Below are 25,847 nucleotides of genomic sequence, written 5' to 3' on the forward strand. Positions count from 1 at the left end.
TATTTCCCACCAGAATAATGTCCCCCAGGCATACTTGGCATTTTTTCTAAGTAAAGCTATGCAGCACAAGTTCCTTGGAGTCAGAAGTGGGATAAAAGGGTTTCGTAAGGATAACCCAATTAATTTTTGTACAATTTTATTTATTACTAATATTTACATTACTAATTGAATCACCACACTTAATGTCTGTTCAGAAATCACTAAGTATCTTTAAAGTTCACAGTTCACCTTCTTCACTGGAGATTGGCTCAACAGTGGTTCGCCCCTTTCCATGCACAGTCTCGCGCCACTCGGTCACACACGCACGGTCCCGTCGTCCATGTCTGCGCTGCTCGCCGAACTCACACTTCACTCAACTCTCCTGTTGGAACTCTGGCGGTAGGCCGGCGTCACCACTTTTATACTCGTTGGCCATCTTTCTGGAACTGACTGGAGGGGTTATGACGTGTCGCGTCATCACGGGCCGACCCGATGCTCGAAACATCCAGAACAGCAACCACGTCATTCACGCCACTCCATGCAGTGGCCTGCGGTATTCCCAGGCCACTAAGGGATAGATGACAGTGCCTAAGGATGGCAAGGGGGCAGGGGGGAGAGACCTAATCTCCTAAGGTATGATCGCATGTGGTCAGAGGCTGTGTGGGGCCATCAGGCCACTCAGGTACCTGGCGCATATCGTTTCCTTGTCTCCCATGTTTGTAAAAATATATTATAGTATAGTGTTCATCTTTGTTAATTTCTCTTAAGAATTATGAGTACTACGGTACCTAACCAATTTAACATTACAGTAGAAAAGTTTTATTTTTGGCCAATTTTTTTCTTATAATGAATAATCTTTCAAATTGTTAGTCTTTGGTTATCACCTGGTTTATGTAAGGAAATAGGATTTGTAGTTCTTTGTCACATTAAAAGATTATTGAAACAGATATCTTTAACTCTAATAAGATTTACAAGACTTGTTTTATTAATTCACCTTAATTATCGGAATGGATGTTTATTTTAAATTTGGGTTTAGTTATTTAACCTGGTGCCCTTTGGTTAATTTTAGACAGAGTTCTTTCTTCAAAGAACTCAACATTGAGTTTTTTTTAATAAAGAGAAGACATTAAACATTCATCCGGCGAGTCCCGTTGTATTGGTTGTATTCGTTGTATTGATGAGTGATTGACAAGTTAGGTATTCGCTGATGTCTGTTACGATGGTCATCTGGGCAACATGTGTTCGGTTGCAGTTCTAGTCACTTACTTTGGGCCCCTCTTTATACTTACCAGCTGACTGATGTCATTTTAGTTTCCCGCTGTTATTGTACACAAGCTGCTTAAGATTTATTGAAGTCTGGTCCGTTATTCTCTGTTCTCGAAGGTTGTCGGCTCGGCTGCTCACATGGTGCAAGCTAAGTTCATTGAGCTGCAGTCAAGTAGTAAGTATTGCCAATGGGAATCAGCATATCAGGCATATGCCCTGTTACAAGGTCTAGCCAAATTAATGATGGAAACTTGGTTCTTATAGAGTCACAGGAGATTTTTTAAATATATACATCACTGTTTTGGATCTTTCCAATTTGTTTTTGTATGATTTTCATAATAATTACATGCAAGCTAAATTTATTTTACTTGTGTACCCAGATGAACAATTAATTACTTACTAGTTAGGAGTCCCAATTTTTATGACTTAATTCACCTCAACTTTTCTTTCTGATATGCAACAAGATAAGGTCCAAAGCTAACATTTGGTTAATTAGGGCAAAGGAGGAGTAATGAAGAACGAACTGCATCAGATTAAGAAAATTGTATGTTGGTCTTTACCTCAAGCTCTATACATAACACCACAGAATGCTGAATGTTTATGTCGAACAAAAATAATCATTATCAACATGCTTAAAACACTTATGTTCAGGCAATATCTGGAGTTTTAGCTCATAAAAACCAGATATTGGGGGTACTCAATGTAATTTACGATTATGAGGTAACGACAATTTTACCAAGCAGGTGACTAATATGGATGTTTTTTACATAAAGACAAGCAGTGTTTTTTTGGAGGATGGTGTGTTCATCCTGCCTTTGGGGTTATTTCCGCCTGAACAAAATTGAACACCTGGCTCCCCACTTCCAATTTCGACCTCTATTTAGGCTTTAAGTTATGGTTCCCTCTTGTTCTATAATTCCGTCGTGTTTAACAAGCAACATGCTGTGATTGAGATTCATGATGTCTCTCGGCTACTTATTGCATTGGCGAAAACTAACCATTGGTACTGCCCTTGCATTCCGCTCTTACCCAGAGATCTTGCAATGGTTGCCCTAGTATGAAGATATATACAATATTTGGTCTGTAATAGTCTCCCTGCAATTACCAGTATTTTCCTCTGTATGCTCCTCTGCCTTCTCCTGTTTGGTTCTTCAAGAATTGAAATATGTTACATCTTTCCATGGTTTCCCCTATTTCCAAAGTCGCGTGATATATCAGAGCTCATCTCTTTCTGTAAGTTAAACGATTTTTCACATCGATAGTTGTCTGCACACATCTTGTTTTAACCTACACCACCCTCTAGACTTGAATGTATTAGATGAAATAGGTTAGTTTTGTAACAGATTCGCGAGTGTCCTTATACGAGAACTGCTCCCTATATTTAAGTCACAACCACATAACAAGACCTGTATTTTTTTATGTAAACATCCTTTGGCTACCGTTAATTGATATTTTAAAATCTTTATGACTTAATTTTAGTAAATACCTGTCCTTGATGATACTACTGTTTCTTGTCTTGCTTTTGAAATAAAGTCGATTCAACTCATCTATACCTACCCTCTGCAGAGAAAGAGGCATGCCAATTATTTGGCTGCATATTTGAGTGGTGATACAGCACACTTGTATTGTATGAATTAATGCTCGGTCTCCCACCCATGATATGGCACACACATGTCTGGTTACATTACATGTGTGGCTTTTGAGATGCCTGAAATGGTGAACCCACACACAATACTAATTACATGTAAAGGTATTAAAAATATTAGTTTGGTTAAAATATTTTCAAGTTCCATGTTGCTTTTGGTTTGAGCCAACAGTCTGTGCTCCTCTGTCACACAGGCCATTATGCCACATTGATGCCTACTCTGTAGCATGTGAGTGCCACAAATGCGCCCCGGGGCAGTCTGGTGCAATTTAGTGTAGCAAGGAGAATGACCCCAAGGTCGATGTGTCTATGGACACCCGCGCAGCTATTAAGTGTCCATGTGTTCCTCTGCTGTGCCAGGTGGATATCAATCCGCTAACTGTAGTTCTAAAACTTTGTTTTGTTTTCTTTAATTGTTAATTTTCGATTAACATCTCATCATCCCTTGAATTTCATAATTAATTAAATTTGATTCACTGAGCGATCAGGCCACAAAACTCAGCCCTAATCATTCCCGCTCTCTGCATACTTAGCACGGGAAACGTGGTCTCGTCGCTTGCCTGACTCGGAGGCCGGATGCGTCCGCACGCGCGCCATGGGGTCATCACAGCTTTTTCGTCTGACTTAGTGGCCAGCCTCATCTCGGTGCAGCTTTAAAGAACTCATCACTTAAAATAAACATATTATTTCTATCCACATGTTTGCAAATTTCAGTTTCATTACGCTTGTAGACGATGGGCCACGTGCGAGCCCATCCTCGGGCAGGAAGCAGCATTTGTGAACTGTTGAATTACAGCCGCACTGGGCTTTCCTAACATACTGTAATTTGTATTAGTTCTTTCGTGAGACTTTTGCTGTAGGCTGCGTCACCACGTGGGGTACATCGACATGGGAGCCTTCGCCCATGCTTAACCATCGATACGCTTAGTATCCTATGCAACATCGTCACCATGCTAATTCATATGTAAACGAACTGAACTCTATTTCCCGCGAGACATAGCAAGACATCCGTTTTTCATGCACCTTCTCAGGACTCGGTCCATATGTGCGTCTAGTGTTTTGTAATGTTAAGTAATTTATGTTTCGTCATTCTGAAGTGCTCCAAAAGTGTTCATCGTGTATTACGTCACAAACTTTATGTGTCATTTATTCTGTAGCCATGCACCACCTCAGGCGGGCCTTCACTTCGCAGCTTCATTGAGCCCAAATTTCTCGTACTGATTCTTAACCGTAATGCTCATGTTCTGCAAGTACACAGGGCTGTGCTCAGGCACCGAAACGCACCAGGCTAAGTGCTGCAGTAACACCATGTAAAGGGTGTTATCGCTTTAAATCAACGTCATTCTGTATCTTTTGTGCTTCATTTCGCCATTGTTGTCTCTTACCACATGTATGGCCAGAAACCCTCCTTGAGAACTCACCGAACATAAACTTTCCTAATTTCACCTTCCGCAACAGACGGACGACGACAGGCTTACTTGTAGAAAAAAGTAATATGCAATTTAATTCCATTATACATACGTCCACAAACACAGTCAAATATTTCATTATACATACAGCTGTAGAGCTGAGAAAACATTCAATAACATCCCAGCTACATGATGTTTCTACAGTATTTCTCTCACTGCACTGAAAGCTAGTTACATGCTTCATAAGGCTTCACATTGTCTGTGCTTTCTTTATTTTCTTTCATTGTGTGTTAATGCCCCATTACTAGAATATCATCTTGTTTTTAAGTTTATAAGTATGTTTTTAATGTTATTCTCGTCCCCCTTTATTCATTTAATACCCGCACAGCACAGCTTTCCCTCTAACTAGCGGGCTGAGAAGAGACAGGCAATACTTCTAATAACTCTACAATCAAACCACTGCTCCGCATATGGCTTGGTGAAAAGGACGGAGGAGGGGGAATGAGTGGAAGAGGTGCGGGACAAAATATATGTTTCAGAAAGGGAAGGACTCACTGTGGAAAGGGAGGGAAGAGCACTTAGGAACTCTGTATAGGCTCGATGAAAGGGGATGGACAGGGCAGGCACAAACCTAGATAGTGCTTGCGTGGTTTTTGTGCAAAGCACAGTTTAGTACGTAAGTATTCCTCTTATTATATTGCATTATTTTTTCTAAATTAATTTTTTTTAAACATATATATTTTTTGTTCTTGGACTTTACTTTTAATTTGTGTTCTAGGGATTAATTGATTACAAGAGTAATGTAAAGAACATATGTCTTAGGGACTTACACCTTCAATGTGAATAGTGTGCATATGAAGTATGGTAGGTCTTCCATAATCAATGTAAGAACCCTGAATCCCTCCACAACCTAAATGTGATTACACTGCAAAATTATGACATAATGTGTCTATGGATAATATAAGTTAAATGATTTCATGCACAATATAAAACATGCATAACTAGGTGGTTTAATCATTACAAAGATACCATATCAATAGAGTCAACAGTAGATCTTTATTTGAAGAAAGGTTTTGACAACAGTTAAAAGATGTTCTTGAGAAAGCTATGTTCTTTATAGTTACATAAAAATACAACAAATATAAAAACAAATGGTTCAGATGAATAATATTTTTGGGTTTAACATAGCATTTAAACAAGAAGGTAGAAATACTATTCCTAATAAAAATATTTAAAAAAAAATTAAACTAAATCCACATTTAAGACATATGAGCAAAAAACACATTTGTATGTACAACACATTATAAAGTCATTCACGAAGATACATAAAATGTTTGTGGATAAGACCGGCGAAAATCAGTAATCAGTCTTCAAACAGCAGGGACGGTAACCAAACCAGAAGGTATTCACAACAGCATACATGCATATAGTGTTGTTAGTAGTCGTACAAGGCTCCTTCTTTGCTTCGCTTCAAGCTGCTCAGGTACCAGTCGTACAGCGCTTCTGGCTTCGAGGCCTGTAACCACAACACCCTCTTAATTTGTTTTATGGGTATTAATTCGTTTAGGCCTTTTTGGGACATATTTACCACCCTTATTTTTGACAAAGGACAAATTAATCATAACTAAAACAATAAGCAAAGATGTAGCCCTATCATTACATGTCAGTACACAGACCTTTACAAAACCGAGCCAGCTCAGCTCGCGGGTGATAACTTAGTGAATAATAATAATAATGGATTGATCAACCCGAAGAATTGTTAGGAACTGTGGTCATCGATGTGACGACTGGATAAGGTTTTTTGGAGGTTCACAATTTTCTTCCACAATTGGAAGCAAAGGATCAACACTGCATCAAGCACTCTTCCCTCCCTTCATTCTCTTCAAGAATCCTTAAAAGATGTTCGAACAGCAGAAAACTGGGAAATTATATGCTTAGAATATACTTTCACTTTACCACGATAGTTCTTAAATAACTGTTGTCATTAAACTATAAAATATAAATGTAAAAAAGTATCCTTTAAAAAATTTCATTTATTATATTTTTACCTGTGCTCTGTGACACAGTATCATAACTTTATTTTGACTACATATATTCAAAGTGTGTTTCTTCAATTTACTGATTATGACCCGAGTCCCGAGTCTCATGAGCCGTGACATGTAAATGTTGACCTGTGGAGTGACCATTTAGAGGTCTGGATGAGACCATGGTCGAATGAACTGGAAGCGACCCGGATCAGTGTGCAGTGACCCATGAACCATGACCCGGGTCACGTGAACTACATGACTCTCGTCTCTTCCAGGGATGAGCCATGACCCAGTTCCATGCTCTGTATCCAGTGGCACATGATTCGGGTTAGAAAGTGTTCTGCTAGGGCCCTCTCCAGAATAGGCCAGAAAAGAATGATCCGTTGTGCTGCATATTTTAAATATTTGGCAAAAATTTATTTTTCACCTAAATTCCCTATTATAAACTTTGTCAGCCCATTGTTTATCCTGATCAAATCTTTCATACTAGAGTCCCACGACACTTTCCCAGTGCCGCAACCGATACCCCAGTGTGATTTCACCTAGGCTAGTATTATCTGTCATTTTTCGCCCCACCTCGGGCCACGAACGTGACCAGTAATGGTGTCTGACTTCGTGACCAAAAGTGCTTTTCTCAGCATCCTCCCAGGGCAGCCCACTTCCCAGAGCTCAGCTTAGATTAGCAGCTCCAGTCATGCCACATTCTAATGTTCCAGGGCTGTTGGGCACATATAGGCGCTCGCCCTAACACATTTCTCACAAGCTAGCAGATCCCCCCTGCATCTTTTCCAGGAACTTTACTAGGTGGACTGACCGAGGTCTTCAACCCCGCCTCTCGGCGAGCCGGGATCGAGGTCATCTCACTGGCCGACAAAAGGCCTGCCTTCACCATCTCGTGGCGAAGAGGCCAACTAATTTACCTTAGTTCGGCGCTGGAGTGAGACTTCTACCGGCCACCATCACACCTCTCTCTAGTTCCCTTTTAGCCCAAGAGAGCGCGAACCAGCTTGGTCCATAAGTGCCAGACTTATGCTAGTCCCTTTTGCAGGACTTGTGAACTAACCCCCAGTTTGTTTCACCTGCACACGGACGGAGCGCGCTACTTTCAGCATGAGTGACTTCAGATGCTCCTTAAGTTAAGCTATCAACCAACTTGGATATTTTCTTTTGGTCGGCGCAACCTGCAGCCAATCAGAGGCCAGTTGCCCCACTTCCTAGGCTTCTGGGCCTCTAGCCCAAGTTTTAACTACATGCAACCCTATGGATTTATTAATTCGTCCTTCTGTCGTCACCCTGGCCGCATCTATCCGGTGTTTCTCACCCGACTCCATTAGGAAGCAATCTCGCCGCGACTAACAAACAGGATGTGATACCATGTAGTCCGGGAGTGATCCCTAAGTTTCTTTTATTTTCTTGTTTGTTAGTCACTTTAGTTAAGATTACTAGGTCATTTCGTAGCATGACTCGCGCGTGGCTACCGCGATCACTCATGCAGCTTCAAAGGAAGTGATTTTCTTCATTCCATCCCCAGAGTGATAAGTGGATAAATTCTACGCCCTTTTGCCTATAGTTGACTCCCTACATAACGTTTGCCCTGACTTCTAGATTCCTGTTGTTTGTATACTTAATTTTTATTCTTGACCAGTGGGGTCCAAGCGATGGTGCAAGAGTTCAGGTTTTTCTCAGACTGAAGCCCATCACGAAATTCAACTGAATTTACATGCTGGCTTCTTACATTGACATGAATTCTACGCATCCCTCCTGATTCTAGTCGCCACCAATGAACTGTCAATGATCAGATATTGTTAAATCAGAATATTCTTAGTCTAGCACTGATTGGGCATATAAATTAATTAAATTATTTGTGTTATGTTTTGTGAAAGCTTTATTATATCAAAGGAAAATGTTAAAATCGTACACTTAAATAATCTATTTGTAATCGATGAGTTTTTAACGACGAAGGCCCCAGTAATTTTGATTTGTGTAATTTTGTAATACCTGAAATTCACTTAAAGCAGCTTCCAGGGCTTTAATAACAAAATTAATATAAATATTTCTTTAACTACACATGGACAGTAATACCGTGAACAGCTGGTGGTGACCCGGATCAATTAAGGCTACTTTTCTGATATAAAAAGGGGAGCGACAGCGCTCAGCAAACAGAGAACCTGATGAGAGCGACCGAAATGCGGCCGAGAAGCAACTGCAGTATCCAACTAAATTACTGCCGCCGAAGCTGCTCGCACCAGCCTACAATGTTACGTTGATAGAAGGAAGTGCAACGCCTGGATGGAATCAGGTGGTTACAGCACTAAGGAACTTCACTACTGAACTCAAGACTTATATACCTGTGACATAATGGAAGTTTACACGTAATGGATTAAGCGGGGCGAGATGAAACAAAGAGTGTCTGTGTACAAGTTCTGATCAGTTTTGATTCGGACTGTTCCAGACAGGGTCCGAGAGCCGGACGCCGAATTGGCATTTTCATCTCCCTTCCTCAACGGCACACAGGCGCCGTGGCATCATATTCCCGCGTGAACTCCGAAACGAAGCCCCGAACTCCGGCGCTACTGTATTGTTCAACCTTTTTTGAACTTTCCTAAATTATGCCGTCAAAAAAAGTTAATCATACAAACATAATTTCTGGACTTTAAGTATATATGCTGGGATAGTTTAAATATATTTATATTTTTTTATTGGTTTATGTATTTTTAGTAAATGAAACTTTTGATAATTTCATGTACGGCCGGCCCATAATTTCTTTCTTTCTTTCTGAATATACCTGAGAGCTGTTTAAGAATGTAATTAATATTGTACGTTAATATTCTCTTGTATCTGCTATAAGTTTACTCAGTATGAAGTAATTATATTTCAGACGGAATCACACCTTGTTTCTGTTCATTACTAATAACATTGTGAAACCTAAAGATCCACCCAGCAAAACAAAAATGGTAATCAGACCGTGGTTTGCTGCTACAGCATCTACCATGGATCATGGTTTGTTATCTGCAGCTGAATCGGAAGGAAGCCGCTGTAGATACTGTGGCAAGGATTTTGTCATGAGAAGGAATGCTAGACGTCATGAGAATAATGATTGTGCTAAAAACCCACTACGCAAAATGTTAAGCTGTAATCGGTGTAGCAGGTTGTTAACACGAATTGACAGCTTAAAAAGACATGGTAGAACGTGTAAAGCCAAGCCTACTTACGGCATACAGGACATCGATGGATCCACTAGATTAAAGAAGAGTGATCTGCATTACGACAATAATTTTCCTTGTCCTGAGCGTGATGATATTAGCTCACCCGATCGTGGCGAAGAACATAAATTGAATTGAAGAACATGAATTGGCTTCGGGAAGACTTAAACTAATGGAAGTATCTACACCGTAAAAAGTGAGAATACATTCAAGCCTATATTCAGTAGATCCTCCATACTTTGTAAAAATGATGGACTCCTAAAAAGGAAGCATGAAGACGATGAAGACACTTCGACATCAACGATATCGAGTTCTTACGGTAATCTGGGTGAAGACGATGCCTTCTACGGTGATTGCTACAGTGACTCTGAAGCACCTAAAGCAGGCAATATCGAAGACTGTGATGGTGTACTGAGACCGAAACGATAGAAACGACGTGTTATAATAAATAAATCTGATCAAGCTTGTGATGATCACTGGCTCGATGATGAAAGTTACCCTGAGGTTGGTGTTAAAACGGAAGACATCACAAATCATAATATTTATTATAAACGTGCAAGGAAGATGGTGGCAGAAGAGATTGATTACACATCAAGGAAAGATCCAAACATTGGTTGACCGGCTAAGATTGTTTGGTGGCATCTGTTCGTAGAGGAAATTACTCGCATATCGAGGAAGTATCGTCCATACTTAAAGAACTGCGGAAAGCTGGCTATATACAATAATCATTAATTTAACTGTCATGTGTGGACTATTGACAAATAAATGAATTATTTATATTAAAAAAAGTATGATTTATTTCTTGTATTCTGATTTCCAACTAAGCCTGTGTTTCCGCTACTGTATGTGTGATCATTCCGTTTCCTGTGTGTTCGTTCCGTTTCCTGTGTGTACGTTCCGTTTCCTGTGTGTACGTTCCGTTTCCTGTGTGTACTGTGTGTACATTCCGTTTTTTCCTGTGTGTACTATTTCTTCATTTCGTTTCCTGTGTGTACTGTGTGTACATTCCGTTTCCTGTGTGTACGTTCCCTTTCCTGTGTGTACTGTGTGTACATTCCGTTTTTTCCTGTGTGTACTATTTCTTCATTCCGTTTCCTGTGTGTACTGTGTGATCATTACATTTATTGCACGTAAATTGCATGTATTGCGCGTACAATGCGTACATTGCGTGTTGGAGCTGATGGAGCTTTTGGAGCCGAGTATACTTGTATCCTTGTAGCTTCAAAGGCTTGTAGTTTCTTAGCCACGCGGTCTTTTAGCCATGCAGTCTCGCAGCCATGTATAACTCGTAACCAGCTAGATCATTTTAGACTCGTAACCTTGTGGCCTCATAGTCTCTTAGACTTGTAGCATTCTAGCCAAATGTGATTGGAGCTGTTGAGACAAAAGGCAGTTGGTGCCAACGACTGTAGGAGCCAATGAATTTTGGAGTCAAAAGACTGTTGGAGTCAAAAGACTGTTGGAGACAATGACTGATGGAGACAATGACTGATGGAGACAATGACTGATGGAGCCAATGACTATTGGAGCCTTTGAATATTGGAGCCATTGACTGATGGAGCCAATGACTATTGGAGCCAATGACTGATGGAGCAAATGAATATTGGAGCCAATGAATAATGGAACTACAAACTGATAGATTCATAGACTGATGGAGACATTATATCCTAACTTAACAATGACGATCGCATCCTACCGAGTTGCATGTACGTGAGAATGTACCTCCTTTTCGTTAAATAAGCTTTCGTTTTGTAGAATGTGCTTCCTTTTTATTGATGGTGCGTCCAAAATGAGCTGCCTTTACGTTGAGGGTGCTTACTTTTTTGTTGATTGCGGGTAGTGAAATAAGCAGTGACTGAATATTTACTAGTTCAAAACCTCTTGGCGTTACTAAAATATTTTTCAAGGTCACTTGGTCCTTTAGTATGTATAAAAATGTCACGATGGTCTAATTGAATATAATTAGCTAATGACGAAGAAGGTCATGCGGTCCGGAAATGACTAGCCTATACATCTGATATTGTTTAAGAGCCGGTCTCATGGACCAGAGACACTTGGTCTATATGTATGGATGGCTTTGTACATGTATGGTTTATAGGTTATTCAGATTATCGAACTTTTAGACTTACATGTTAGGCTAATCGGTACTGTATTTAATTGGTTGGTCAGGTATATTGACTTGAGTTGTTTTTCGTAGAGTGAATGATTAAAAAACTCCACGAAAGGTAATGGAAAACAGAATCTAAAATTTATTTAATTTTAGTTACAACTGTCACTGGTCAAGAATCGAACCAAGGACAGGAACTGATCTAATGAATTTGAAAATTAATAATTGATTTTTTCGGTGAATTATGGAATTTTTCCCACATTTATAGCTAAATAATTACATGATTTCTAGATGGTGCCCAAATTTCAAGATGGCGGGCACCTCAGTAATAATAAATGATTACTGCACTGTAGCGGGTTAGAATACAACTAGCATGATGGTAAGACGAGTACACACACAAGATGGTCTCCTCCAGCAGACAAAAACAAGATGGTGGCAATGACCACTAGCAGGTGGTAGCTCCTGGTAGCATGTACTGAACATAAAATGTCGGATCCATGATGGTCGTCAAGGTCAAAGTCAAAGATTAAGGTCAAGGTCAAATTTCAAGGTCAAGGTAAATTTTCAAGGTCAAGGTCAAATATCAAGTTCAACGGCAAAGTTCAAGGTCAAGGTCAAAGTTCAAGGTCAAGGTCAAATTTCAATGCCAACAGTTGAGGACAAGGTATGGTGACCAGAAAATTATACTAACATGGTATCAGCACACTCTAGCAGACGAAAACAAGATGGAGGTCTCCAGCGGATGAAGACAAGATGTTGGACAAGTCGTCATACCAGCTGACGGTATATACCTGTATATAGTCCATCCACGGTAACCTCCTACTTTTCTGAAGCCCTGCTTTTCACCGGATCTACTTTAATGTCACTATGTATCCTTCCGCCGTATGTAAACAAAAACATTGCCATGTGACAAATGTCAAATGGTTTGTTTACAATCACCAGCTGTCAAAACAATGTGTGTGTGTGTATGTTTGTATATATATATATATATATATATATATATAAGTAATTTGAATATGATCTAAGTATACATGTATATGTTCATAACATTTATGATACCCAATGGTAAAAATATTAAAAAATAAGTTTGTTAGCTAAAGAAATAACATATAATTTAAAGTAAATTTTTAGGAGAACATATAAATTTACAACATTTATGTAAGCAATAAATATCATCCTTTAGTACAGTTCAACACAGTTTTCTGCATCTGAAAAAAAAAGTATTGTAAATTATACATATGGCTGTCCATCTAAGCAATCTGGAAAAGACTAAGGATTGAAGGTTTAATAAAATTAACAAATTCAGATGAAAACATTTAAAAATGAATTTTCTTCTTTTATTTAATAAACCCCTACCATTTTGCCGGTTAAGGCCACAAATAAAAATATGGTTATATACATTTTCCTGAGTATACTTATTAGACAAAATCATAATTTTATGAACAGTAAAATTGTGGTAAAGAATTGACAGTAATTTCTATACCACTTATATGCATTATTTATTTGTGGCCCTGGATGGGGACTGGCTTTTTGTTTTCCAAGTAAGTTCACTGAAAAATGAAGACACACAACAAAATAAAATGTTTCACATACACCTATACGAATCCAGAAATGAAATTTATTATTAATTTCATAATATGTGTAATATAAAGTTAATACATAAAGTTCCAGTAATCAACATACTTAATGGGAATGCATAAAAGAAAAAAAAATGTTTCAAACCCCAATACTTACAGTTGCCCAGGTGTTTATTACATACAGACCTCAATAAGAACACCCGGGTAAATCATCAAGAGGAACTGCCAGTACTTCACTGTCTCCATCTACTTGCTGTGTCGTAACCTCAAATTCTTCGCTGTCACTGTCTTCACTTGAACTATCCTCGCCGAGGTGGATGATGAGTGGAGGAATGGTGCCGCTGTCTATGTGGACTTCTCTCTCCCAGTCTGCTTGAATTAGCTTCTCCACGTGATCCACACACCTCGCCCATCTAAAAAAATTAATGTATACAGTAAAACCACTATATAAATGACCTGTTTATAGCAAAAACCACTCTATAACAAAATATGTTTGTTTCTGTCAAAACGGCATAGTAAACAATGCATGGCATGCTCTTTATTACATACAATTTTGAACTCACTCCACAAGAAACTATTTTTAAACACAACAAAACTCATTTAATGTGTTTTCCTCAACTATCAAAGCTATTATTTAATACTTGAAGTAACATGTTTTGTTTTATGTTATCTGAAAAAAAAAATTTATAGTGGTTTATTCAAGATATAATAAAGCTGTAAATATTTTCTATGTTATCAATAAAGGCTTAGAATGCATATGATAAAATATTTATTTCATAAGTTTTGTGTTTGTTTTTGGTAAAAATTTGTCCCAGACAAAAACAGTGAGATATAGCGAAAATTTAATTTTTTGAATAGTTTTGATGATTTACTGTATATGTATTTCACTATAATAACATAACTTTTGAAAATACTAATGTGCAAGAACTACATGTGTAAATACCTATTCAAGTTCGCTAGATGAAAATATTCAAAATTCTCTACGTTGAAATTTTATCTGAATATTGAAATCTGCATACAGCACTGAACCCACCATAACTTTAAAGTCATTGACACAAGATCAAGCATAACAGAAAGTAATATCACAATTACTAATAAATACAAAACTATTTATGGAAATGAAACAATTGCAAATGGACTGCAATTACAAAAAAAAAAACCTTGCAACTAAGTCACCACTGTTAGATCTAGAAACTACACAGATATGTATGAATCACATGGGAATATAATTACAAACACAAACACAAACACAAACACGAACACAAACACATACATGCAACACATTTTCAAAACGAAAACTACACAAATTCAAACCACTTATTTTTACCAATTGTTTTAAAACTGTATTACTGGTATATGAATATACACAAAATGATAATCACACTATACACACACTAGCACACAAAGTTATCAAAAGGAATGGTAGGACCAGGCTGCTAGGCAACAATACTTACGTATTATGTAAAAATGTATGGTAAGGGTTTTGCTGAAGCTTGAGGAATGTTCTACAGGAAAATAAAACAATTTCTACTTCAAAAGGAATACCCCATTGGTCATGCAACATGAAAATACCTCTCTGGTGTAGAAGCATCAAGAGCCTCTTTCCAGATGGCTGCAACTGCATCATTGTAATGGTGTTTACATTGAGCCCAAACTAGTTCGATTGCATTATAGTGGCAGTGATAGGGTGGGAGTCGTAGAATTTCGTGGCCATAGTTACGAGCCAACTCGTCTACCTCATATCTAAAAAGTGTGTTAGAACAAGGCGTATACGTAATTTTTTGCAACTATCTCACTTTTAAAGAAATGCTGTAAAAAAAACGAAATAATATACCGTATTCGGGGCTTGTTTTGTTTAGCTATTCTCAGCAGCTCCACTTTCAACAAATTATTTTCATGTTTTATCTCATTCTTCTCCAGCCACGCGATCAGTGCATCCTTGGTCCAGTTCGTTGCAGGTGTTTTCTCAACCTACGTTATGCCAACATTTAACTAAATACTCAAGTAGCTGATAAGAATTCATGACAGTAGAACCCTGTTACAATTTTACTGCTTATAAAGTTTTCCTGCCTATAATGTATTATTTTTCAAGTCCAATATTTTCCCTTTAAGGACAATGTATTTAATTCCTGGATATAATGTTTCACAAATTATGCGTTTCGTGCTTGTAATGTTCACTTCATAAAATTTTAGAAGACGAAAAAAATTAAAAGCCTTTGTCTATACTGTCTATGTATATGTGTATGTTAGCAGTTAACTGCCTGTTGACACCCTTGGAAAACAAATAAATTCATAAATTTTTAGCCATTTTGTGTGTTTTCAAATGTATTCACTTAAATCACATGTTCAAGTGGCAAAAGAACTGGACTTAAGCATTTCCAATGTAAACACTGTCGTGAATTATGACAATTATACAGAAATGAGACAATTTTACAGCAATGAGACAATGTGTAAGTAAAGACAAAGCAGATAGAAGCTGGAAGCACCATGATGTTAAAGAAAAATTGTTTTTGGCTTGCTACAAGCAAATTGGAGCATCAAATATATCTTTATGCAGCTTGTTGAGTCCATTGGCAATAAATCCACACTAAAAAGTACTAAATTGAATTTCCTGCTTATGTTTTTTTTTCTTGTAGCCCCTTAAAAACAAATTATAACAGGGTTCTACTGTACTTATGCAAAGCAAACATGTGTTTTGGCATATTGTCGTAATGAATTTCTAAATTTAACAAAGCATGTTAGTTTAGTGACTAGAAATTTTTTTGAAAATATTATTTTAATTTATTAAGTAGGGCAACAGAGCATTCATAAAGTGGGTACTTTTACCAAACAAGTAATTATGTCATTTTCAAATGCTATTTGCAATAAAAAAATTTTATTTGGTATTTCAAACCCTCTACTAAATTAGTTTGCACTACGATGTAATTCAATTACTATATATATATATATATATATATATATATATATATATATATATATATGTGTGTGTGTGTGTGTAATCAATTTCAGCTCAAACATTATAGTTTATAAAAATGTAGTGTAGGCATACTATTAAGATAACAATTATTGCTGGCAAAATGTATTAGTCTCGAATATTCGTACTTATACACAATAATAAACACATGTAAATATTTCACATTACAATTTGAGCAATAAAAAGACACTGCTTTACCATTGCACATACCTGGGTGCTGTGATATGAAGCATTGTCCATTATGATGACACTGGGTTCCTCAAGATGCACCAACATGTCTTCAAACCACATCAAGAAAGTTTCCCCATTCATCTCCCCATGGTAGTCTGCAGTCTTCTGACCTGAAACAAAAAGTAATCCTGCTCCTGGCACAAAGCCAGTGCGCCCTCCAGCATTAACAACAATAAACATTTTACCATCTCCAACAGTACGTCTCTTCGCAGATTGTAGACTCTTGTCCTGCCATGACTTTGATACAGTTCCTGAAAAATATATGAAATGGAAATGAAATACTTTGTATTGGACCACAGAACAAATTTTCAAATAAATTAATGCCTTGCCTCTCTGGAAAATCCATGTTTCATCAACAAATATGAAATTGGCACCTCTTTCTTTTTCTTCTTTATACTTTCTCAAGAAATCTATTCGCTGCAATACTATGTTTTCATTCTCTATCAAAGCTTTTCGTCCATCAACAGTTGTCCATGAAAATCCCATCTTCTTTAACAATTTATGAAGACTTGATCTTCCACCATAATAATCTATTTGTCTTTCCCTGATTTCTTTCAAAATGGTGTCGACTGTAACATTCAAACCTGTAAATTTATTGCATACATTAACAATACATGAAATAACAGAGGTACACAAAACTAAGCGAAACCACAACCCCGTAGAAGATAATTTAAGTGCACAATTTACATTTATTAAATAGTTTTAATAAACTTACATTTCAAAAATACTTTTAAATTAATTTAAATTTTGTAGTTTGCTTAGAGGAATTCTACATTGCAGTATTTTTGTCTGCAATGATATGACGATTATATTGCGCGTTTGTATTGAAGTTGTGTAAAACATTAGTATTTCAGCATTCAATTTAGCAATCAATAAGTTACAAGCTCTACACTGTGTTATAGGTAAATGTTTTGTATCGTGTATCCCATGTGATCCCTAGATCTTTATGCATGAACCTGTACATCCTATTGATCGTGTGGTGCATGCTTTTTTTCATTTATTCAGATCAAAGATCCTGATCATAATCAAATATTGTGGTATAGCAAGAATAATTATCATAAGTTTAATAAAACATATATATTTTCATTATTATTCAACTTTAAATCATAACTCATTACTACATCACAGGTTTTTAGTTTTGGTTTTGTACAGGATTTTTAAACGTAATAAATTAGAAAAGCAAGCATCATCAATCACAGGATCAATATTTGCAGGATCATGCGATCAGGATCAATGTATCGAATCGGATACGCGATACTAAACTTTTACTGTTTTATAACCTTCTGTTACTTCATACACTAACACACAGTTTGTCTGGCTAAGTTGTGTTTTCATATGATACTTCATTACAATGAAGTAGGCCTATTGTTTATAAAATAACAATACCCCTATATTTTCTAAAGGGTTAGGCGGGGCATGACACTATTTTGCAATAGAATATATATTGTACTGGACCCTGCCACACAGTACAATTTAGCCAATTAAGTATCCCAATTTTTTTTTAATAACCATGCTTGCTTAGACCACAACTCACTAATTTGTAACCAATTACTGCTAAAGCGCACAACTGGATATTATTGATACTGGAAATAGTCATTATTTAACCTTCTGATACATCATAAAAGTTGAGGTTATTCAATATGTATACTGTGTATAACGATATAAAATTACTTGTAGTTTTAGAATGTAACAATTTTCTTTCTATCTTTAACCTAACCTTAAAAGGACGTGTACCTATTTCATATGTTGCACAATATTCTATATATCAATACCATATCAATAAAGAAACCTAACAAACCACCCAAAAATGTTAAGTATTTTTAAAGGACAGATGATATCGGGAAAAAAACTGAACCGGTCAATCTGCATATGGATATATGAAATGAATACAATTAAGTAGGGCCTACCCCAGTGATATTGAAACTACTCTTCAGTATCAAATTTTTACCTTCAGCGTACATCCTGTAAATTGCATTCCTGATTGCATTTACTGTGAAATCGTTGACTGTGTCAAGTGACTTTCCTTCCTGTGGCCTTTTTTTCCTCTTTTTTCCTGGTGTTGAAACTTCTTCAATGTCTTTCTTGTAGTACCTAACAAAAAAAAAAAACATTTGTCATAACACTTTTCCGGGGACCCGTTCACAATACGCAGTTAGGCAGTGTTCCAAATATGGCATTTTGTCACAAATATTTGCTTTGTGGTCACTAAATGGAAACATGACAGACTTTGTCCACGAAATTAGTGAAGTGTTTTTTTATTTATTTTGTGATCTCCCAAACAGATGAAAAACTAATTAAATGCAAATTATAAAATCACTCCCTTATGTTATAGTTAAACCTATCATAAAGTTTATAAACATCGTTATAAACAAACGTGTATCACACCCATAAAAATACTTGAAAGTGCCTATATTGTTATTGTTAGGACCTGAGTAGGCCTAATATGATTTTAGGTTAACTTTTCAACAGAGACGCCACATGGCGGTGTTGTCTCACACCAAAAAATATAAATTGGAAATAAAACACAAAAAACCTCGTGAGTTAAAACACAGGCCGACAATACTTAGGACACAGTCGATATTTTTTTTACGTGCATGAAAACGAAAAAAGCCTACTTACTTGAGAACAGTTGACTTTGCGATGTTGAGAAAAAACGCGGTCGTCTGCGTAACGTCACATTTCTTCAAGTCGCCTTTCCTAATTAAAACATATAAGTTCTGAGCGACGTCAATGATGTCCATCTGACGCTGCGAAGAAGTAGCTTTCCCCATCCCGGAACCAATTACCATTACAGCAATCACAAGAACCACACAAAATATCAAAACGATAACAAATTCCATCATTACAATAGTAGATAATAAATAATATAACAAAGTTAAAATACACAATATTAACACAAAATCCTGAAACACAAACTGTACGTTATTTCACGGTCAGTAATATATTAAAACACACTGCAATATGGCGTAAAGAGTGCAGACTGCAGACAAACGGCTGAAAGAGAAAACAAACAAGTGACTATTAACATTATTAATGCGCGACCACGGTTTCGGCACGTAATATTTTTTTACCGTTAACATAACGTTTTTATTTCACCAGAGATTTAAAAAAATGTTCAAACTTAACAAATACCCAAACAAATTCTTAAATACACGCGGAAAGTCAAAAAATATATATTTTGGCTACGGAACTATTTCGTTCTAATCATTGCCAACACACCACTTCTCTCACTGTTTCATTTACACACATGCGAGATCATTAATATTAATAATATTGTACATAGATAGTTACTTTTTTTGTAAAATTTTATTTAACATCATTATACGGTAATTTAGTGTTAATGCATGTTTAATATGCATATGATGGAAAGTATTTTTGCAAACGAACCAAACATGCTGCATCCTGGTGTGTTTTTTCAAAGGTTCGTTTAAAAAAGTAGGAGGTTACCGTGGATGGACTATACCTTGATTTGGTGGCGGTAGATCAGTCTGTAGGTGGCTTCTGTGGAGGAATGATCTGAAGTATTTTTTTTTTGCTCTTAGCGGTTTCGTACCAAGGACAGGAATCGAACTAATCAATCGGTATATTTATTGCCAATTTATTTAACGAATTTTGAACTTTTTCCCGCATATCTAGCATTAAAATTCCGGATTTTCAAGATGGCAGCCGTCATGAAAAGTGCAATGGTGGTTTTAAAGATTTTTATTATCTAATTCGGTTGATTATTTTTTAATGATTTTTAAATTTTTCCCGATTTTCTAACACAAAAATTACGGATTTTCAAGATGGCGGACATGACGTCATGCTAACTGACGATATACCTATATGCTTTGAAAAAAGTGGTGGGAGTCAGTTTTCCTGCAGCCACTGTGAGGGAAGGATCGGTTGCCATTTTTATTTTTTCGCCCTCACCGGGTTTGAACCGAGGACCCAGAGCTCCGTGTCGTAGATTTATGTTTTTTAAAAATTTTTTACTCAAATTTTATTGATTGAATTTTTTTATATATTTTAATTTTTTTTTCATTAAAATCGGATAATAAATAAAAAGTTAAAGATGGCGGCCGTAACGGAAACTGCAACGGTGACGTCATTATCCATGATGACGTCAGAGGCTTATCTGAGGCTGTAGACATGGATGCTTAAGCCTACATATGGACATTTCAAGCTGCTGGTATTTTTAAGGACTAAAACGGGAAATATTCCCTCGAAACGGGAATTTTTCCCTCGAAAACGGGAAATGTTTCCTCAAAACGGGAATTTTTGAGTCCTTTTGAGTCATTTTTGAGGAATTTTGAGGAATTTTTGAGTCCAAGATGGCTGCCGTGACGTCAAACACCACAACCACACTCCGATTCCAGATCTCGGACCGGCTATCCTACACTACTATCAGTTCACTGCATAAAACTTAACTATATTTAAACTACATTATCTTTTTGGCCTTATCTTATTAAATTCTTCATTTAGTTTCGACATGCTTTCTCTAGTTTAAACTTCGAGCTTGAATATTGTGCTGCATAATTCTTTAGTGTTTGAAAATGTTTTATACTGACAAAACAACTATGAACTCATTAATTTAGGAGAATGTTGGCTGTTTTATAAAAATACATAAATAATTTTTCAAAGTTTAAATATTTCTGATACTTAAAAATTAATTGGTACTGGGTAAAACGTAAGTCGCAATAATTTTTCTCCTAAAGTAGTACCAGACCTGAATTGTATTAACTCTCCTGCTAGACAGCTATCATGAACGCGCATTAAGATTACCTTTCACTTTATTTTAATGATGTGTACATTATTCCTTCTTATACTTTATTCTTTATTATATCTCAATCGGTATTGTTTTCGCTCATTAACAAACAACATCTTGGAGTGAGTATAGAACACAAAGAGAGAGAGAAAGAGAGAGAGTGTGTGTGCTGCTTTCCAATGATTTACATACTAAACTCACTTTTAGGTTTTATATTCGCCCTCTTTTCTGCCACTTCTCCTATTGTTCTGCTCACTATCATACCGGTCACTCCCGCAAGACTTCTGGCCCGTACGTAGTCAGTAGGGTGCTCCCAGGCAAGTGACAAGGGGCAAGGGGCAAGGGGCAAGGGGCAAGGGCGAGCCACGCACCTGCTCAACGAGGGCACTCCACATCTCGGACTCATGATTCCTCATGACTGGCGCGGGCTCATCCAGAGTCGCTGCCGTCGCATACATCTCCATCAGCTGCTCCAGCCCGCTCAACTTCCTGTGCGAACACACACACACATTCTCTGTTACTGAACCTCCACTCCAACCCGCAAATACACGCAAACATTTTACATAACAAAGCCTGAGCCTTGCTTTCTCCAGGAGAGCTCTCTTCGCTTAAATGTCCAGCAGTTGCTGCAAATTGCTGACGTTTGTGCGAGTTACATACACAATCTCGCTCGCCACCTCTTAACACCGCATATTCGAGGGGGTGTTGCTTTTCATAAATTTCCAACAGATGCGCCAAAATACTTACATTTCCTGCTGATAGACACCACACACACCCACACACACACACACACAAACTATCTCACTCAATAACTCTTTATGCGGTGCCTTAAATATCTCCATCACTATAACACACTCACTGCCTCTTTATACGGCTACAATGGGCAGTGTTTTTGTGGATACTTCCAGTAGCTACTAATAATCGCTTAAAATTCTTGCTTGGAACAGATACATAATTTCACTACCAATGTTTGGATTTCCCTATGCAGTTCTTCAGTAACTTCTCCAACCCACTTACCTTACTGTCAAAACTTACATCGTCACTCTGTGCCTTGGGTACTCGGGGTCCAATGTGCTGCGCAAATTTACATCCTTCTGTCTTTGAGTTAACCAATATTATATTGTTTATTAATGTCAACATGTTTAGCGAACAAGGATACCTGCTATTTTTGATTTATAATATTTGCTCCAACCTAAAGTTTAGTTTTTTTATTGTCATTAAGTAAAACAACAAAGTTTTTGGTGTTTGTCAAAGTAAACATTCGACATTCGTTATTAGCATAATAATTAGTCATTTTCAACCACTCATGTAAACATATTGAATATCCCCTCGCAGAACATGAGTGCGGGTGCAATGTATTTCTTATGGGACTGTGGCTTGGTGCCTTACTCAGTTGTGGCTTACCAATTGTCAGGAATTTGCCTAAAATTGCTAAAAATGACTCAAAATTCCCCAGAATTTACCAAATATTCGTCAAAATTCACCAACATTTCCAGTTTTAGGAAACGAAATTCAACCAAAAACTATAAAATAAATCTAAAAATTAAAATTTCCCAATTTCGAGGGAAAAATTTTCGTTTTGAGGGAAAATTTCCCGTTTTAGTCCTTAAAAATGCCCGTGGCTTGAAGTCCGCAAAGCGGCTTCAAAAATCCACAAAGCGGCTTAAAGTCCGTATCTACAAGCCGCCATAAGCAACTTAGGTCATGATCTTGAAAATAGGATGCCATGCCTGCCATTTTGTATTGTTATGTAACCGTTTCAATTTTCGTTATGGTTTCCATCATACATCCGTATTTTTTATGCTAGAAAATCGGGAAAAATTTAAAATTTATAAAAAAACCATTATTAAAATTTTTAATTAAAATAATTCAACCATATTAGATACTGACGTCATGGACGACAAATTATAAATTCGTAATGACTATCGGAAAAATTTAGAAAAAAAATTAAAATTCATAAAATATTATTATATTAAATTTGATTAAAAATATAATTATGTTATGGAGTACTAGGTTCAAACCCGGCGAGGTCATTCGATTAAAAATGTCAAAAGGTCCTTCCTCCACAGAAGCCACCAGCAGACTAACCTCCCACCACTAATGTCAAGATATATATATATATATGAGGTGGTTAAAGTAATAGTGGTGTAAGTCAGGTTTTTTTAAATATTGAGATAATGGCATACCCGTGTTCTCCGCATTATATTCTATAAGATGGGAAAGTGGCGTAAGTCATATCTTTTACTGTAGGCCTATAGATAGCAGCACTTGTTTGAATGTCAAGGGAACGTATTGTTTAGGTTGTAGAATAGTGGTGCAAGTCAGACTTGCACCACTTTTCCTCCTCTTTGGACGGCGTAGTCAGAGAGGAATGTTCATAGTGTAAACATTACAATGGCTGATGAAGGTATTATTGGCGATGTAAGTGACGATGACAGTGAGCCTAGTATTTTAGCACATTCAGAAACTGATGAATGGGAACCATCAAGTTCAGATGATGCTGGTAAGTGTAAATATTTATGAAAGTAATATTGATTGTTATTGAAAACATAAACTAACCTACAAAGTAGCATGAAACCTACAGTACTTTTTATTTTTGTATTGTATTTTGAGTTTTGCCTTGACTTTGGCTATGATGTACTTTTAATTTATTACCATCATTTAACTCTTAAGTTAGATATAAGAGACAAATTATTTATGGAACACATGAATTCAAATGGAAATAGGCTAGTTCTATGGTAGGTTGTATTGGGAGAAATTAATTGTACTTTTGCTCTAATGGAATTGTGGATATTTTTCAGGAAGTGAAGAGGGGAAAGGAGGCAAGCAGGCATTAGAAAGGAAAGGAAGTGCTTCACACGAGGAAAGGGAAACTCCAAAACAAACTAGAAAAAGACGAAAATATGAAAATAAAAAGGAACCCCTTAAAAGGCTTAGAAATTCAGGCAGTTGAGAACTATTCCAAAGGCAAGCATATTTATGTGCCAGAAGATTGGTACTCAGCGATTCTGAAATCACGAAGAAAGAAACCCTTCCATGTCACACAAATGGCTAGAGAAGATTTAAGAGTGCGGCCACCCTTGTGAAAGCCATTACAAAGAGAAAAAAAAATATGGATAGTGATGTGTCGTGGTTACGAATCCAGTGGATTCGATGCCAGCGTAATGAGCCTTTCACTTTATTTTACAAAGAGATTCTTGATGAAGAAATGTGTTTCTCGGCTATCAGTATACTCCCAAGCAAACAGAAAGTTAGGCCAAGGCTTTTGCAAAACATTGGTCAAAACTGCCTGTGCAGCGGACCTAAACCAGTAAGTGTAAAGAAGAAAAAAGACATGAGTGACTTGCTACCTTTCATCCCACCAATACCCCATACGTACTTCAAGAATCTCGCAGTAAATGCTACAGTCACTGAAGATGCAGGACCTCTGACGGACGAGGATGAAAGTGATGACTAAAACAACACGTATCACTAAAACAACAAAGTGTTTCAGTGCTTTAATGTATGTTACATCAGTGTTTCAATGTCTTCTTCACATTTGTTTCTAATGCCAGCTATATACTTAACATACGTATGTACTACTTAATGCACTATGTTTATATAAATACCATTTGTTACACTTAAAACCAGCAGTGTTAACATGCCTTTCGGAATACGCCAAATATATGAAGGAAAAGTGATGTAAGTTATATTAACCCTCTTAAATTCACCCTTATGTGTACATAATTGTTACATATATGGTAGCAAAAGTTAGATACATTATTGCTAAGATAATATAGAACATAATTAAATTTAACGGAAAGGCGTAGAATTAATTGTAGCGTAACTAGTAAAACCTCTTATTACTCAAAACCTTGTTAAATTGACTTACACCATTATTACTTTCACCGCCTCATATATCGCCAGCTAGTATTATGTTACATCCACCATCTTGTTTTAGTCTGCTGGAGGCCGCCATATTGTATCCAAAATATTGTTTTCGTCTGATTTTGCCAGCTTGTGAACTTCTCCTTTGTTTAGCAAGGATAGCACAAGCCAGAACTTTTTGAAAGTTTTATTTTTAATTTTTAATTTGAAATTATATATTTTTATTTTTTTTATTAATTTTGTGGTTCATTGATCCTGATTTAGGAAAACGTGCGTTAGTTTTCTCTGTGTGCTCCTGAATAACCCTGTCAATATATTTTTGGTTTTCTCAGTGTGCTCCAGGATATTTCTGACCAGATTGTTGTTGGTGTACACATGTGCTCCTAATTATTTATTTATAGACTTATGCTGATATTTTCCGAGTGTTTCTGGTTATTCCAAATAAAACAATCCCGGCATGTAATTTTTTTTCGTAATGAGATAGGGTAGGGTGGGGATATTTGGGCCACGGGGCTATTTGGATCGAAATAAGAAAAAGAATAAAAAAACACCACTTTTTTTATAGCTAAAACGCCATTTACCGCGTGAGAGGTTGTGAGTGAAGTTCTAATGGAAGTGCTAGAAGGTTTAACTAAATATCTGTAATGTATCTCATGTGATATAAATTCAAAATTTGTGAGGTAAGTATTTCCTGTGAAGAAATGGCTTTGATGTAGTTTCCGATGTTCGTTATTTAAGATCTTACGGGAAAAATAATTGAAACTCTATGCATGTTGTGTTTGTATAGCGGTCTGCACAGACCACTTCGTCGTTCT

General features: G+C 36.8%; 2 protein-coding genes across 4 annotated transcripts in view; both read right to left on the minus strand.

Moving 5' to 3' along the window:
- Window positions 1–5,336: 5,336 nt before the first annotated feature.
- LOC134535769 (abdominal ganglion neuropeptide L11-like) overlaps window positions 5,337–25,847 on the minus strand; it is a 332,345-nt gene continuing 311,834 nt past the window's right edge. Inside the window, exons 4-5 of the mRNA XM_063375015.1 lie at window positions 21,537–21,654; window positions 5,337–5,815 (exon numbers count right to left, since the gene is read on the minus strand). Of these exons, the coding sequence (XP_063231085.1) occupies window positions 5,735–5,815; window positions 21,537–21,654 (199 nt within the window). The 3' untranslated portion in view covers window positions 5,337–5,734. The remainder of the gene's footprint in view (window positions 5,816–21,536; window positions 21,655–25,847) is intronic.
- LOC134535768 (uncharacterized) lies at window positions 13,367–18,608 on the minus strand. Of its 3 annotated transcripts, XM_063375014.1 has the most exons (5): window positions 18,367–18,608; window positions 16,793–17,002; window positions 16,398–16,669; window positions 15,048–15,184; window positions 13,367–13,626 (listed from the first exon to the last, which is right to left on the minus strand). In XM_063375014.1, exons 1-5 carry the CDS (start codon window positions 18,527–18,529, stop codon window positions 13,401–13,403), a joined length of 1,008 nt encoding a protein of 335 aa, XP_063231084.1. In that variant the 5' UTR covers window positions 18,530–18,608; the 3' UTR covers window positions 13,367–13,400. The 3 variants fall into 3 exon arrangements, 2 of the variants coding, with proteins under 2 accessions (XP_063231084.1, XP_063231083.1); XM_063375013.1 differs by having other exon boundaries at window positions 16,398–17,002; XR_010075704.1 differs by lacking the exon at window positions 15,048–15,184 and having other exon boundaries at window positions 16,398–17,002.

This window comes from Bacillus rossius, chromosome 10 (genome assembly GCF_032445375.1).
Source record: "Bacillus rossius redtenbacheri isolate Brsri chromosome 10, Brsri_v3, whole genome shotgun sequence".
Taxonomy (NCBI): Eukaryota; Metazoa; Arthropoda; class Insecta; order Phasmatodea; family Bacillidae; genus Bacillus; species Bacillus rossius.

What these genes read in the sequence shown, in the direction of transcription:
- LOC134535768 (XM_063375013.1), bottom strand. Translation starts at nt 18,529, where the DNA reads ATGTTTTTTTTTTTTGTTAGGTACTACAAGAAAGACATTGAAGAAGTT. An exon ending in TTACAGGATGTACGCTGAAG is followed by an intron (nt 17,003 to 18,366) that starts GTAAAAATTTGA and finishes ATAAATTTACAG; the next exon opens with GTTTGAATGTTACAGTCGAC. An exon ending in CTTCATATCACAGCACCCAG is followed by an intron (nt 15,185 to 16,397) that starts GTATGTGCAATG and finishes GGCATAACGTAG; the next exon opens with GTTGAGAAAACACCTGCAAC.